This window comes from Necator americanus, chromosome IV (genome assembly GCF_031761385.1).
Source record: "Necator americanus strain Aroian chromosome IV, whole genome shotgun sequence".
NCBI lineage: Eukaryota > Metazoa > Nematoda > Chromadorea > Rhabditida > Ancylostomatidae > Necator > Necator americanus.
Window position 1 is genome coordinate 26,471,436 of NC_087374.1, and position 14,544 is coordinate 26,485,979.

Sequence of the window (14,544 nt, forward strand, 5' to 3'; positions counted from 1 at the left end):
TACAAGCTATGTTCTGCTGATAAAAAAAAACAATTTTATATGAAGAGAAATTGAATTGTAATAACAAAGCTGAAGCATTCCTGTTATTGATCATGTTGCAATAAACAAGTTACCGTCAAAACTTATGTTACAACATTTACAAGAGGAAATGAATGGTAGAATAATAAGAGAAAAAAAGAAGTGCTTTCAGATTATCCCAATCACACTACAGACACACATTTAAAGGCATATGTGAAAGACAAGCAGTGCCTCTAAAATGTAGACGTGTGCACTGTTTCAAGCTAAATATCTGATGATGCGCTACTAATTCTTATAGACACAAAAAATGTTTACAAATTCCAACATAAAGGTTGACGCCGTTAGCTTAGGGTGCGAGAGGTCCCGGGATCGATCCCCGGCTCAGCCCGACGTTTTATGTGTGGGGATGGGTGGATTTTTCCAATGAAGATAAATGAACAGACGACTTCGAGAAAAATGGTGCGACTATAGGTGTCCATGGCTGAGTGGTCTAGTGGTATGATTCTCGCTTAGGGTGCGAGAGGTCCCGGGATCGATCCCCGGCTCAGCCCGACGTTTTAAATGTAAGAGTAGATGGGTGTTTTAAGATGAAAACAAATAAACAGACGACTTCGAGAAAAATGGTGCGACTATAGGTGTCCATGGCTGAGTGGTCTAGTGGTATGATTCTCGCTTAGGGTGCGAGAGGTCCCGGGATCGATCCCCGGCTCAGCCCGACGTTTTATGGGTGGGGATGGGTAGATGGGTGTTTTCCAATGAAGACAAATGAACAGACGACTTCGAGAAAAATGGTGCGACTATAGGTGTCCATGGCTGAGTGGTCTAGTGGTATGATTCTCGCTTAGGGTGCGAGAGGTCCCGGGATCGATCCCCGGCTCAGCCCGACTCTTTTAAATGTAAGAGTAGATGGGTGTTTTAAGATGAAAACAAATGAACAGACGACTTCGAGAAAAATGGTGCGACTATAGGTGTCCATGGCTGAGTGGTCTAGTGGTATGATTCTCGCTTAGGGTGCGAGAGGTCCCGGGATCGATCCCCGGCTCAGCCCGACGTTTTATGTGTAGAGGGATGGGTGGTTTTTCCAATGAAGATAAATGAACAGACGACTTCGAGAAAAATGGTGCGACTATACGTGTCCATGGCTGAGTGGTCTAGTGGTATGATTCTCGCTTAGGGTGCGAGAGGTCCCGGGATCGATCCCGCCGGCTCAGCCCGACGTTTTATGTGTGGGGATGGGTGGATTTTTCCAATTAAGATAAAAATGAACAGACGACTTCGAGAAAAATGGTGCGACTATAGGTGTCCATGGCTGAGTGGTCTAGTGGTATGATTCTCGCTTAGGGTGCGAGAGGTCCCGGGATCGATCCCCGGCTCAGCCCGACGTTTTAAATGTAAGAGTAGATGGGTGTTTTAAGATGAAGACAAACAAACAGGCGACTTCGAGAAAAATGGTGCGACTATACGTCTCCATGGCTGAGTGGTCTAGTGGTATGATTCTCGCTTAGGGTGCGAGAGGTCCCGGGATCGATCCCCGGCTCAGCCCCACGTTTTATGTGTGGGGATGGGTGGATTTTTCCAATGAAGATAAATGAACAGATGACTTCGAGAAAAACGGTGCGACTATACGTCTCCATGGCTGAGTGGTCTAGTGGTATGATTCCCGCTTAGGGTGCGAGAGGTCCCGGGATCGATCCCCGGCTCAGCCCGACGTTTTATGTGTGGGGATGGGTGGATTTTTCCAATGAAGATAAATGAACAGACGACTTCGAAAAAAATGGTGCGACTATACGTCTCCATGGCTGAGTGGTCTAGTGGTATGATTCTCGCTTAGGGTGCGAGAGGTCCCGGGATCGATCCCCGGCTCAGCCCGACGTTTTATGTGTGGGGATGGGTGGATTTTTCCAATGAAGATAAATGAACAGACGACTTCGAGAAAAATGGTGCGACTATACGTCTCCATGGCTGAGTGGTCTAGTGGTATGATTCTCGCTTAGGGTGCGAGAGGTCCCGGGATCGATCCCCGGCTCAGCCCGACGTTTTATGTGTGGGGATGGGTGGATTTTTCCAATGAAGATAAATGAACAGACGGCTTCGAGAAAAATGGTGCGACTATAGGTGTCCATGGCTGAGTGGTCTAGTGGTATGATTCTCGCTTAGGGTGCGAGAGGTCGCGGGATCAATCCCCGGCTCAGCCCCACGTTTTATGTGTGGGGATGGGTGGGTTTTTCCAATGAAGATAAATGAACAGACGACTTCGAGAAAAATGGTGCGACTATACGTCTCCATGGCTGAGTGGTCTAGTGGTATGATTCTCGCTTAGGGTGCGAGAGGTCCCGGGATCAATCCCCGGCTCAGCCCGACGTTTTATGTGTGGGGATGGGTGGATTTTTCCAATGAAGATAAATGAACAGACGACTTCGAGAAAAATGGTGCGACTATACGTCTCCACGGCTGAGTTATCCAGTGGTATGATTCTCGCTTAGGGTGAGAGAGGTCCCGGGATCAATCCCCGGCTCAGCCCGACGTTTTATGTGTGGGGATGGGTGGATTTTTCCAATGAAGATAAATGAACAGAAGTGAGGGCCGCTGAAGGTCCGTCCCGCCCACGTTGGGGTGGATTTTTCCAATGAAGATAAATGAACAGACGACTTCGAGAAAAATGGTGCGACTATACGTCTCCATGGCTGAGTGGTCTAGTGGTATGATTCTCGCTTAGGGTGCGAGAGGTCCCGGGATCGATCCCCGGCTCAGCCCGACGTTTTATGTGTGGGGATGGGTGGATTTTTCCAATGAAGATAAATGAACAGATGACTCTTTAGGTGGGTTTTAAAGACTTCGAGAAAAATGGTGCGACTATACGTCTCCATGGCTGAGTGGTCTAGTGGTATGATTCTCGCTTAGGGTGCGAGAGGTCCCGGACGATCCCCGGCTCAGCCCCACGTTTTATGTGTGGGGATGGGTGGATTTTTCCAATGAAGATAAATGAACAGACGACTTCGAGAAAAATGGTGCGACTATAGGTGTCCATGGCTGAGTGGTCTAGTGGTATGATTCTCGCTTAGGGTGCGAGAGGTCCCGGGATCAATCCCCGGCTCAGCCCGACGTTTTATGGGTGGGGATGGGTGGATTTTTCCAATGAAGATAAATGAACAGACGACTTCGAGAAAAATGGTGCGACTATACGTCTCCATGGCTGAGTGGTCTAGTGGTATGATTCTCGCTTAGGGTGCGAGAGGTCGGGTCCACCAGTTTAGTGGAGTGGATTTTTCCAATGAAGAAAATGAAAGAGACTTCGAAAAAAATGGTGCGACTATAGTGTCCATGGCTGAGTGGTCTAGTGGTATGATTCTCGCTTAGGGTGCGAAGGTCGGATCGATCCCCGGCTCAGCCCGACGTTTTATGTGTGGGGATGGGTGGATTTTTCCAATGAAGATAAATGAACAGACGACTTCGAGAAAAATGGTGCGACTATACGTCTCCACGGCTGAGTTATCCAGTGGTATGATTCTCGCTTAGGGTGAGAGAGGTCCCGGGATCAATCCCCGGCTCAGCCCGACGTTTTATGTGTGGGGATGGGTGGATTTTTCCAATGAAGATAAATGAACAGACGACTTCGAGAAAAATGGTGCGACTATAGGTGTCCATGGCTGAGTGGTCTAGTGGTATGATTCTCGCTTAGGGTGCGAGAGGTCCCGGGATCAATCCCCGGCTCAGCCCGACGTTTTATGTGTGGGGATGGGTGGGTTTTTCCAATGAAGATAAATGAACAGACGACTTCGAGAAAAATGGTGCGACTATAGGTGTCCATGGCTGAGTGGTCTAGTGGTATGATTCTCGCTTAGGGTGCGAGAGGTCCCGGGATCAATCCCCGGCTCAGCCCGACGTTTTATGGGTGGATTTTTCCAATGAAGATAAATGAACAGACGACTTCGAGAAAAATGGTGCGACTATACGTCTCCATGGCTGAGTGGTCTAGTGGTATGATTCTCGCTTAGGGTGCGAGAGGTCCCGGGATCGATCCCCGGCTCAGCCCCACGTTTTATGTGTGGGGATGGGTGGGTTTTTCCAATGAAGATAAATGAACAGACGACTTCGAGAAAAACGGTGCGACTATAGGTGTCCATGGCTGAGTGGTCTAGTGGTATGATTCTCGCTTAGGGTGCGAGAGGTCCCGGGATCAATCCCCGGCTCAGCCCGACGTTTTATGTGAGGGGATGGGTGGATTTTTCCAAAGTTTTTTGATTTTTCCAATGAAGATAAATGAACAGACGACTTCGAGAAAAAATGGTGCGACTATAGGTGTCCATGGCTGAGTGGTCTAGTGGTATGATTCTCGCTTAGGGTGCGAGAGGTCCCGGGATCGATCCCCGGCTCAGCCCGACTCTTTTATGTGTGGGGGTGGGTGGGTGTTTCAAGATGAAAACAAATAAACAGACGACTTCGAGAAAAATGGTGCGACTGTAGGCGTCCATGGCTGAGTGGTCTAGTGGTATGATTCTCGCTTAGGGTGCGAGAGGTCCCGGGATCGATCCCCGGCTCAGCCCCACGTTTTATGGGTGGGGATGGGTGGATTTTTCCAATGAAGATAAATGAACAGACGACTTCGAGAAAAACGGTGCGACTATAGGTGTCCATGGCTGAGTGGTCTAGTGGTATGATTCTCGCTTAGGGTGCGAGAGGTCCCGGGATCGATCCCCGGCTCAGCCCGACGTTTTAAATGTGAGAGGATGGGTGGATTTTTCCAATGAAGATAAATGAACAGACGACTTCGAGAAAAATGGTGCGACTATAGGTGTCCATGGCTGAGTGGTCTAGTGGTATGATTCTCGCTTAGGGTGCGAGAGGTCCCGGGATCGATCCCCGGCTCAGCCCCACGTTTTATGGGTGGGGATGGGTGGATTTTTCCAATGAAGATAAATGAACAGACGACTTCGAGAAAAATGGCGCGACTATACGTCTCCATGGCTGAGTGGTCTAGTGGTATGATTCTCGCTTAGGGTGCGAGAGGTCCCGGGATCAATCCCCGGCTCAGCCCGACGTTTTATGTGAGGGGATGGGTGGATTTTTCCAATGAAGATAAATGAACAGACGACTTCGAGAAAAATGGTGCGACTATAGGTGTCCATGGCTGAGTGGTCTAGTGGTATGATTCTCGCTTAGGGTGCGAGAGGTCCCGGGATCGATCCCCGGCTCAGCCCGACGTTTTATGTGAGGGGATGGGTGGATTTTTCCAATGAAGATAAATGAACAGACGGCTTCGAGAAAAATGGTGCGACTATTGGTGTCCATGGCTGAGTGGTCTAGTGGTATGATTCTCGCTTAGGGTGCGAGAGGTCCCGGGATCGATCCCCGGCTCAGCCCGACGTTTCATGCGTCAAAGAAATCTTTGTTGTCACCCATCGCGTCGTGTTTTTCTCTTTGTTATTTTAGTTTGTAAATATTAATATGTGAATATATTTAATATGTGAATTTGTGAATGAGATTATTTTCCTGTCAAGGATCACTGAGCTGGTTTATGATGTCTCGTACCAATTCAGTGCATCGTCCCACACCAATATACTTCTCTCTATTTATTTACTGCGGTGGCGATTCAGTTACTTTTCAGCAACGCAGTTCCCTTGTGGCAGTCTTTTTAAAGGGAAAAAAGTATCTTGCGTTATCCAGTCCGGTTGGGATCCACGTTCACTTCAATTCAGAAACGTTTGAGGTTTTCAAATGTGTCAAGTCAGTGTTTTTATCCTCTCAGACAAGTCTGGTGCCAATTTGCCCACCCCGGTGTGATGAAGAGCTTGTGAGCACCAAACTCGAACCTCCGATAGATCGTGGAAACAGCGGCACCACTTACCGACTGTGTTACACCCACTGTGCCCTCTTTTTGTGACGAACAAAATGTACTTCTAGCGATGGAATTAAACCTACGGTTGCTTTTGAATCAGCAACAACCCGCGAATGCGTACATGATTTGGATGTCACGTCGTGGCTCTGTATTTCAATTAATTCTAACTAAAGATACCTAAGTGTCCACTAATTAAACTAAGGTTTCTCAGCGTGGTTTAACAGCAATCCCTCCTTCTCACGCATCGTCTGCTTTGCATTCCACCTAAAGTTACGGTCTAGAGTTCCATAAAATATACTAACTACTGGATATTCTTCTGATACTCATACTTATGCAATCTTTACTAGAGGCTGACATGAGCCTAACTAAAGAATTGTAAGAAAAAAATGTGAAAGTGCACCATATGTACGACCGTATGGCAACAAGAGGAATTCAAAAGGATATAAAAATGGAGTATCCGAAAGTAAAGAGTCAAAGATATATGAAAATGGAGTATCGAATACGATTAAGAAAAAACATTTCAATCGATAGTGCTTAACGTGACCAAAGTAACTGTATTTTTGGGACATTCACTTGAACATAGATGACAACAATGTGTACGTATGTGCACCACAGAAGATTTCACTGATTTCACTGATTATTACACACTAAGATGTTTCAGGATCCATAAGGAAATGATATACAATGGCGCAAATGAAAATTATACGACACTTTGAGAACAAAAAATTATTTTTACGCTGTACAATGAATACTTCCGTAGAGTAGCACTATTTTCAATTGACAACCATAACGTCCAACTTTCTGATCAGTGATGAGTTGAAAATTTTTTGAGGTTCAGGCTAATTATGTCGGTGGAGACCGTTTGAATTGGCGTTGCTGCCAATTATTCGCCTCCTTGCGAAATCTCGTAACGGTCGGAATAATCCAGACGATTCCGGTTTTGATTTCACGAGAACTAAGTTATTGAGTTATTGAGGGGAAATGTAAGTTATTGAGGAGAAATGTACAAGAATTCAAACGTATTAATGAACACTCTAATACCTTTGTCTTTTCCATTTATCATCGGCAATGTCAAGGAGTGAGGTACATCTGAAAGAGGGAGAAATAACAAATAATAGTACCAGCAGAAATAGATGCTACTAAAGTTCTGTTCTACCAGAATCTGATCGATTTCTACGCAAAACTACAGAAATCTCGAAAAGAAAAAAACATTGAGGCACGATGAAAACTCACGAGACAGGCTAAAGACTACACTCAAACGCTTCGATGAGCTCTAGAATGAATAAGTCTTTTGAAACTAGGATTTTTCAGAAATACCTTTTCATGTTTACCATACTTCGTCGAATTATGCAAAAATTTCCAGTGGTTTGAAAGAAGTTGTATAAAAGTAACTCATGCTCGTATTTAAGAATACCACGAGACCAAGGAAAAAGTCAACAAAACCGGGAAAATAAAAATCCTAGTTCCAGTAATATCAAACACTGGGGAGTGTTCATCGGAAGAAGAATTGGTTGGTTTTTAGGGAAAAGCTAGTCCCACGGTTGATTGACTGACTTGAAGAAGTACCTTCAGGCATCATAGAAAAGGTTTAACAAATAGCCGTCCATCTATTTTCCTCATCAACTTGAATTCCTTCTTACTAAAACTTACTACAGAAGAAATTCACTTACTCAAATCTGCAATAGGGCTTTGACTGGATGCTGAAGTGAGTTCTTCACCATCCCTATTAGCCTGTCGATTCTTCAAATCCTTGTCCAAGCCAACCTAAAACAGAAACAATTTGATTTTCGGAGAAAGAAGGGAGGAGAAATTTACAAAAGTTTCTTCTTACTTTCATTCTTTTGATAAGTATCCGCAGTACTGTTCGCCATACAATAATCGCCCTATCCAAAGTGACTATATTATGAAAATAATTGTCCTAAAATCGGTTGTTGATCAGTATTTAAACGTAAAAATGTAAATAAATGAATGACTGAGAAATAAACTGTGGCATGAATCTGACCCCTGATAGTACTCTTCGGAAATGAAACAATGTACATTCGATGAACACTCCCCAGTGATGTGGTTTGAAACCTCTTGAGTCTGTTAGTCGTCCGTGCACCCGTCCTGAAACCGTCCAAAACTCGTTACAGCAATTGGAACACCTTAATAAATCACATTTTTCGATTAGAAGTAGTTCTACAGTCCTTAACTAATGTTTTATTTCTGTGGGTTATTTTGGGAATTTCATTGAGAATATGCAAATTTCTTTAAGTCCTGGATAAACACAAATTCGGAAAACCAACCGAGGTTATCGCAAAGTGGATCTAGCGACTGTGGATTGTCAATCGCCATCACGACAGACTCCAGCACCTGAATATAACGCTAAAGTGATGTCTAACAATAGCAAATAATAATAATAATAATAATAATAATAATAATAAGAATAATGATAATAATAATAATAATAATAATAATCTACTATTATATTTGCTATACTAATTACTATATTATTAATCAATCATTTGTTTATTATATTATATTATTATACTATTTATTAAATATTATGTTATTAAACTTGTAACTGCACTTCACAATTTTTCTAACCTAATTCAAAGTAAAATTTACACCTGCATAAATCTTAACGCATGAAATTCCATTTCACGTGAACGTTTTGTGTCGCCAGCTGCTCTGATTTTCATGAACGGGAAAAGCTGAAAATCCAAGAAAAAAAAGTAGAAATCAAGTGAATGGACTCGTATCGATCCGTGTACCTGTTTAGTATCCGGACTTTGAGAGAATATCATATCAAATATACAGTATGCAGTGTCGTTGATATTTTTTGCCAGTATGGACCAACTTCGCTTTAACAACTCTTTGTCCTCATAACTGATTTTATCCAAGAGATCCATCTGGAACAAATGAATTAAGATAATCGATAATGCGAAATGATGATCAAAGGGTCATTTAAGCCAAGACATGTGTGTGCGCTTGTTTTAGAAAATGCAGAAATCTTGTTCGTACAGTTGTTATCCAAAGAATGAGGCTTACGAAAGATGGGGAAAATGCCAACCGCATTAACAAACAATGGACATTATGACGAGGAACACAGGAGATGTTGCAGGGGAGAGTTGTTTTGCTCTCTGTTCCCACAGTTTCCCTACGCCATAAGATTCTCAAGCATACCGCATTTTTACTAATACTACATCAATCATAGTATGCGTGGATATTGGGTAAAAATGTGTTCATTTGTTTTTTTTATAACTCACGTCTTACTTCATTTGGTCTATTTGAATACAGTACAATAATACACGAAAAACTTTAAAACCCAGTCCTTCAGGCAAAATTTTCTTTTTTGTTGAAGTTCTCTAGGTGCAAAATTCGAAGGTCACCCACTGCAAATTTTCTTCAGTGTTACATTTACTTTATTCTAGGTTAAGCTAGTATACAATAATATTCGAACCAGTAGCTTCATTGGATACTAAAATTCCAGAACTCTTTTCCTAGAAATTCCCACAATTTCCCAAAATTTGCGTAGAAGAGACATGTTAGTATTACTGATATGTACATATCACTTAAAATCCTTTTAATACTAGAAGGATAAAGAGTTGACGGTTGATTCGCGTTGATGCTCGAACTCCTCGACAAAGGCGAAGGAGTGAAGACTTGAAATCACTGATGCTCACATCAAAATTATCAGAGTTCATTGACGAGAATTAAATTAAAATAAAAATGTGTGGAGCTGAAAAAAATGGGATACGATGATAAGACAAGACCTTAAAAAAAGACAGATAGGACAAAACATAAACTTTCTGGTGTGTCAGCCCAATTGGGATGCGCCACCACGTTCACTGCAATTCAGATTCGCTTGAGGGTTACAAACGTGTAACTAGCCCATACAGTGACTAGTGGAGGGTAGGGTATTAAGACAGTGTTTTTACCTTAAAGGCATCACCCCACGAATCTGAGGTGGTACGGATTTCAGGTGGAGTATTCGTATACGGGATGGAAGACTACGGAGAGGGGAGTGATTCCGTCCATTTCTTCCTAATTGCCGTAAAAAACGGCCCGGAAGATGCGGCGCCGCACATGGCTGGCGCGCTCCAGGCGAACTCCCTGTACAAAATAGTGCGCCAAAACGCCTGAAGCCGTATCTTCCGGGCCGTTTTTTACGGCAATTAGGAAGAAATGGACGGACTCACCCCCCTCTCCATAGCCTCCCATCCCGTATACGAATACTCCACCTGAAATCTGCACCACCTCAGATTCGTGGGGTGATGCCTTTAACAGAAGAGTCTGGTACCAATTCACAGACCTCGGAGGGATGAAACGTTTGATCGGCACTACGACGGCTTCGAGCCATCGATCGATCGTGCGGACACAGCGGAACCTCTTACCGACTATGTACGCTACGCCTGCCCCAAAGAAAATTGTAAAACAAAGGAAGCTAGTGACTATGGTTTTAAAAACTGGTTCTTTCCAGAAACATAGTTTAATTAGTGTCTTCTCTTTTTCTTCTTCTTATCTAAGCCCTTTTTTTCCTAGTCGCATGCAAGTCAAGGCGCTTTCATTTTATGTCCCAGTAGAGAAGATGTTGTCTGGCAATGAACAGAAAGGATTTGCAGCGAAGGAGGGCGTTAAAGAGCCATCATGTTAAGCAAATGAGAATATAGATCACCAAGAGTAGAAAAACAAAAATGCAATAACACAACAACACCACTGGTGCACTGAGGTTGTTATCTATATGAAAAAATTAATAGGTCTACTATAATTAAAATTCAAAAGAGTGATCTAGTAAATTCAGACTTAAAGACGTATCCAATCGCTTCTTTTCTTCCTCTTTGTTTTGCTTTATTTTTTCTTTTATTTCAGTGATGTATAAACGCTTCTTGGAGACTTTTCGTAGCAACAAATAGGGGCACAAAAATAGGGGTAGACAGTTATGTTAGCGTTAATTACCCAATTCTGAACGATTTGTTCTCTGGCCCCAGGTGATCCACGTACTTGAATTAATTTATGGCTACACTTTGCGCTATAATTTCGCACGCTCCAACGTGAGAATGTACTGCGACGTCAATGAACCCCAAAGCACATGGGAAAAAATCAAGAGAGCTCTGTACCACCAAAGAACAGCCATGAGAACAAGCACATCATAGACATCACATCGAGTAAAGCTATTAAGCTAGAGGCTCTTCAGCGGACAGAGAAGGGAAATGCGGATAAGCAATGACAAAGTACGTGTTCTGATGAGGTCTAACAGTTTTAGGGATTTTGTGCTGTGGGACTGAGTAAATAACTATCTGACAGCTTCAAATGTTTGCGTATAATATCACCAAACTATTAAATAACAACATAAGGAGAACCTCAGGAGAAAAACTCGCAGCAAGGAAAGTGAACGCTTTCCCTGGACTGCGGTCGCTTAGTGTATGAATTAAAGAAAAGAGCAGATCGATCTCTCGGGAATGGGAGATGAAAAAATAATCGCAGCTTTAAGGTTACACTTGTGTGGGAGTGAAATTCCTTTGGGAAAGAAAGCTATAGCTCAATTATTGTAAATAGAAAACAACAGTAAATAGAGGAATATTTCATATAATTGTTTTCATGAAATGTGATCGGTAGAGTAATAGCAAATTTTCCAAAAAGAAAATATCTGTTAAATCCTACACATATGTAGTTGTAGATTACGTAGATAATGATAAGGTTAATAGCGATATTTTTGGTACGATACGACGAACACTCCCTGCATAAGGAATAGCTTAATTATTTCATTTTATTAGTTTAAATTAGCTTAACTAACAGACATCTTCAGCTGAGACTAATCAAAATAATAATGCCGCTGATGTTTGACTTCGACGTTCGTTTGTTTCATCTGAACACCTCTTTAACTGAAAAAAGCCGCTCGAGTTTTTAAAAAGGAGTTGGTTCAAATAATAACTTGCACACGATCCAATGATTTTCCTACAAAATGAAACTGAAGAGTTTGTGATCCACTGCTATTAAAAATTCTGCAAATAAATACTCAAACTTGAACTACCTAAAATTATAAAAGTTATAACCACAAACTTATTTTATTTATTTATTATTCCTATTTCAGAACATTATTTCTCCATACAAGAGCCTTCTAGGACTTTTTTTAAAGAAAATTCTTACCATTTTAGGTGATTTCTAGAGCAGAAACTGATAGCAATCCGTTGAAGAGATTTTCAGAGCACTTCTGGTTAGCGTAGGCCGAAAGAAGGATTTAGAGAAGGGATTAGGAAAAGCGGTTGCGCTAATTGAAATGAACGGTAATTTTCTATCTAGCAACAACTACGTTAAAAGAGCCATATTTCAGCCGCTGAAATAGAATGATACAAAAGTCGCTTTCAACCAACAATAATTGCCTGAATTTTGCATGTATATGCGAAATGTATTATTTTTAGTACGACAAAAAAAAATGCTGAGAAAAAAAACTAACCAACATGCTACGGACTTCAACCTTTAGCATCCCATTTTATGCTATTGAAATGTACCCCTCGTCCAAAAATAAGAAAACAAGGAAGTATCCATCCTCGAAAAGATCTTATGATTTAATTAAGAATTCCATACTATGTACTTCCTCTTAACCTCGTCAATAAGATGGAGGAAACAGTGCATCGGAGAGGAAACACAAATAAGGCATCTTTTTCTCAGCGGATATATAATACTCTTCAAAAAATTTGGAAACTTGGTACAGGTAGCCACCAAGTTACGACTGTTTGGATATCGCGGCTAGTTCCTATGAAACTAATTCAGAATGATGGAAGTTCGACAGCAACGCATAGACGACAACGTGTATTACGCATTCTTCACGACTTCATTGTTTGAAGCTTCAAGTTGTTTTGCAGTCAAGCAGTTCAGAACGAAACATATTAAATTTTAATGCTCAAATCCGTTTTGCAATGAGTGCTAAGAAACAGAGTGAAAACAAACTTGATTTTTCTGACTTCTCTGAATTAACTGGATACGTTCATAACTAAGATATAGTTTGTACAGTACCACTTTATAAAATCGCTATGAATGGAGCAGTAAATGAGCGATATGAAAAAGAAGATGGAAAAACATACAGTATAATACATATAGACTTTCAAGTTATCCACTTGAGTGAATGGATAATTTGAAAGTCTCCATGTACGACTTTCAAAAACCTCACCATGATGACGTCTCAGTATGTTTATGTCCAACTAAGTTGAGGTTTTCATAATGCTTTATTTTTGTCTAAGTTTTCAGCGAGTTCGCCCTCCGTGGAGCTTGAAAAGGTGCAACCGAGAGTGATTCATCCGATCAAACCTTTTTACCGTCCACAAAGAAAATCCTAAGTCTACTATTTCGTCTCATAGCAACAAGTGGAAGTGAACATAGATCGTACCTCAGAATAGGAATAATTCGTAAAAATTAGAATAGAGATTGAAACAAAAAAAAACATTTCTCTAAAATTCGAATAGGAATAAGAGTAATTCTAAGGTATGTCTTGCAGTGGTTGTAGTTGTGAGATCCAAAAGTAGACTTAGGACTTTTTTTGTCAGGCGAATAGAACTTTTGGTCGGATAAATCACGTTCAATCCCACCTTTTCAGGCTCTGGAGAAGGCGAACTCGCCGACACGTTAGCCAAAAATAAAGGATTATAAAAACTTCGTATCCAACTCAAATTAAGAAGTATAATAGTGAATAGTTCAAAATTTAAGTGGCTCATAGATTGTATAAATCAAAACGGAAATACCAAACGAAAAGGTGAATTAAAGGGCAGTTGAGTAGTCGAGTGAATAGTAAATCAAATAAACCACTTACTCGTACTTATAAGATGAGATAACATGTGCATTTTCAAGGAAGGAGGAGCAAGACAAAGGTTTTTAAAAAAGAGGCAGAGATATTTCGTCAGTAAAAAAGAATAGAGCAACTAAGCGAAGACAAACAACTTCTTGAGAGAAAGTAGTGAAGAATTTTGAGGAGAAAAGATAGAGTTGTGAATAGGCGCATAATTCAAGCGTCTGTGTTCTTAACAGAACTGTATAAGGTTACCTAGCTTTATCAAAGGGTAATCTTTGATTAGCACCTGCCATCGATCCGCTTAACGAGCTTCCGTGTCAACAAATGCGGCATTATGATTATGCCGGACATCAGCAATTATTGGGCACGAACAAATTGTCGAATTGTGTACCGTGATTAGATTACACTACCGTAATCATAATGGTGAAGATGTGAGTGTGTCGTGTCCTACATCACAAACGGCACGCTTAATTGTAGTAGTGAAGATGTTCGCTGGTTCTTAGATGTTAGTGCAAAGATCAGCGTCAGCTACACCCACCAACCATGAACGAATCGGGAATGTGGCGGAGTTGTTTGGTTAGCAACAGAAGGCGATCTGAAGTTGGACTCACCTTTCGAGGGGGATTCTGGAGAATCATTGGTAACGTTGTAGGTGGAACTGGTTGTGTTTTGTGTTCTGTACGCATTGTTACGAGTGCTAATGAAATAATCAACAATCGCAGGGATCGCCACTACATTTTTCCTACGCCGTGGCGACAAACGAAGTGGGAGGGATCAAGATTCAATTGCTGCAAACTAATTTATGATTTCCGGAGCCAGGCGATAGCATTTGGATTTCATCATTAGAACAAATCGTGCAAATGGAGAACTTTACTGGCTCCCTCTATGAAAAGTAAGGAAAATGAGCATCACGGTGAAACAATAT

At 41.8% G+C, this 14,544-nt stretch overlaps 1 protein-coding gene across 2 annotated transcripts; it reads right to left on the reverse strand.

Moving 5' to 3' along the window:
• Nucleotides 1-6,693: 6,693 nt before the first annotated feature.
• RB195_002773 (uncharacterized protein) lies at nucleotides 6,694-14,305 on the reverse strand (the record flags this gene model as incomplete). Of its 2 annotated transcripts, XM_013453280.2 has the most annotated exons (9): nucleotides 6,694-6,809; nucleotides 6,896-6,943; nucleotides 7,525-7,618; nucleotides 7,686-7,772; nucleotides 7,857-7,960; nucleotides 8,140-8,206; nucleotides 8,464-8,547; nucleotides 8,608-8,745; nucleotides 14,231-14,305. In XM_013453280.2, 9 exons carry the CDS (start codon nucleotides 14,303-14,305, stop codon nucleotides 6,694-6,696), a joined length of 813 nt encoding a protein of 270 aa, XP_013308734.2. The 2 variants fall into 2 exon arrangements, with proteins under 2 accessions (XP_013308734.2, XP_064056055.1); XM_064200174.1 differs by lacking the exon at nucleotides 14,231-14,305 and having other exon boundaries at nucleotides 7,686-7,737; nucleotides 7,956-7,998.
• Nucleotides 14,306-14,544: the final 239 nt, after the last annotated feature.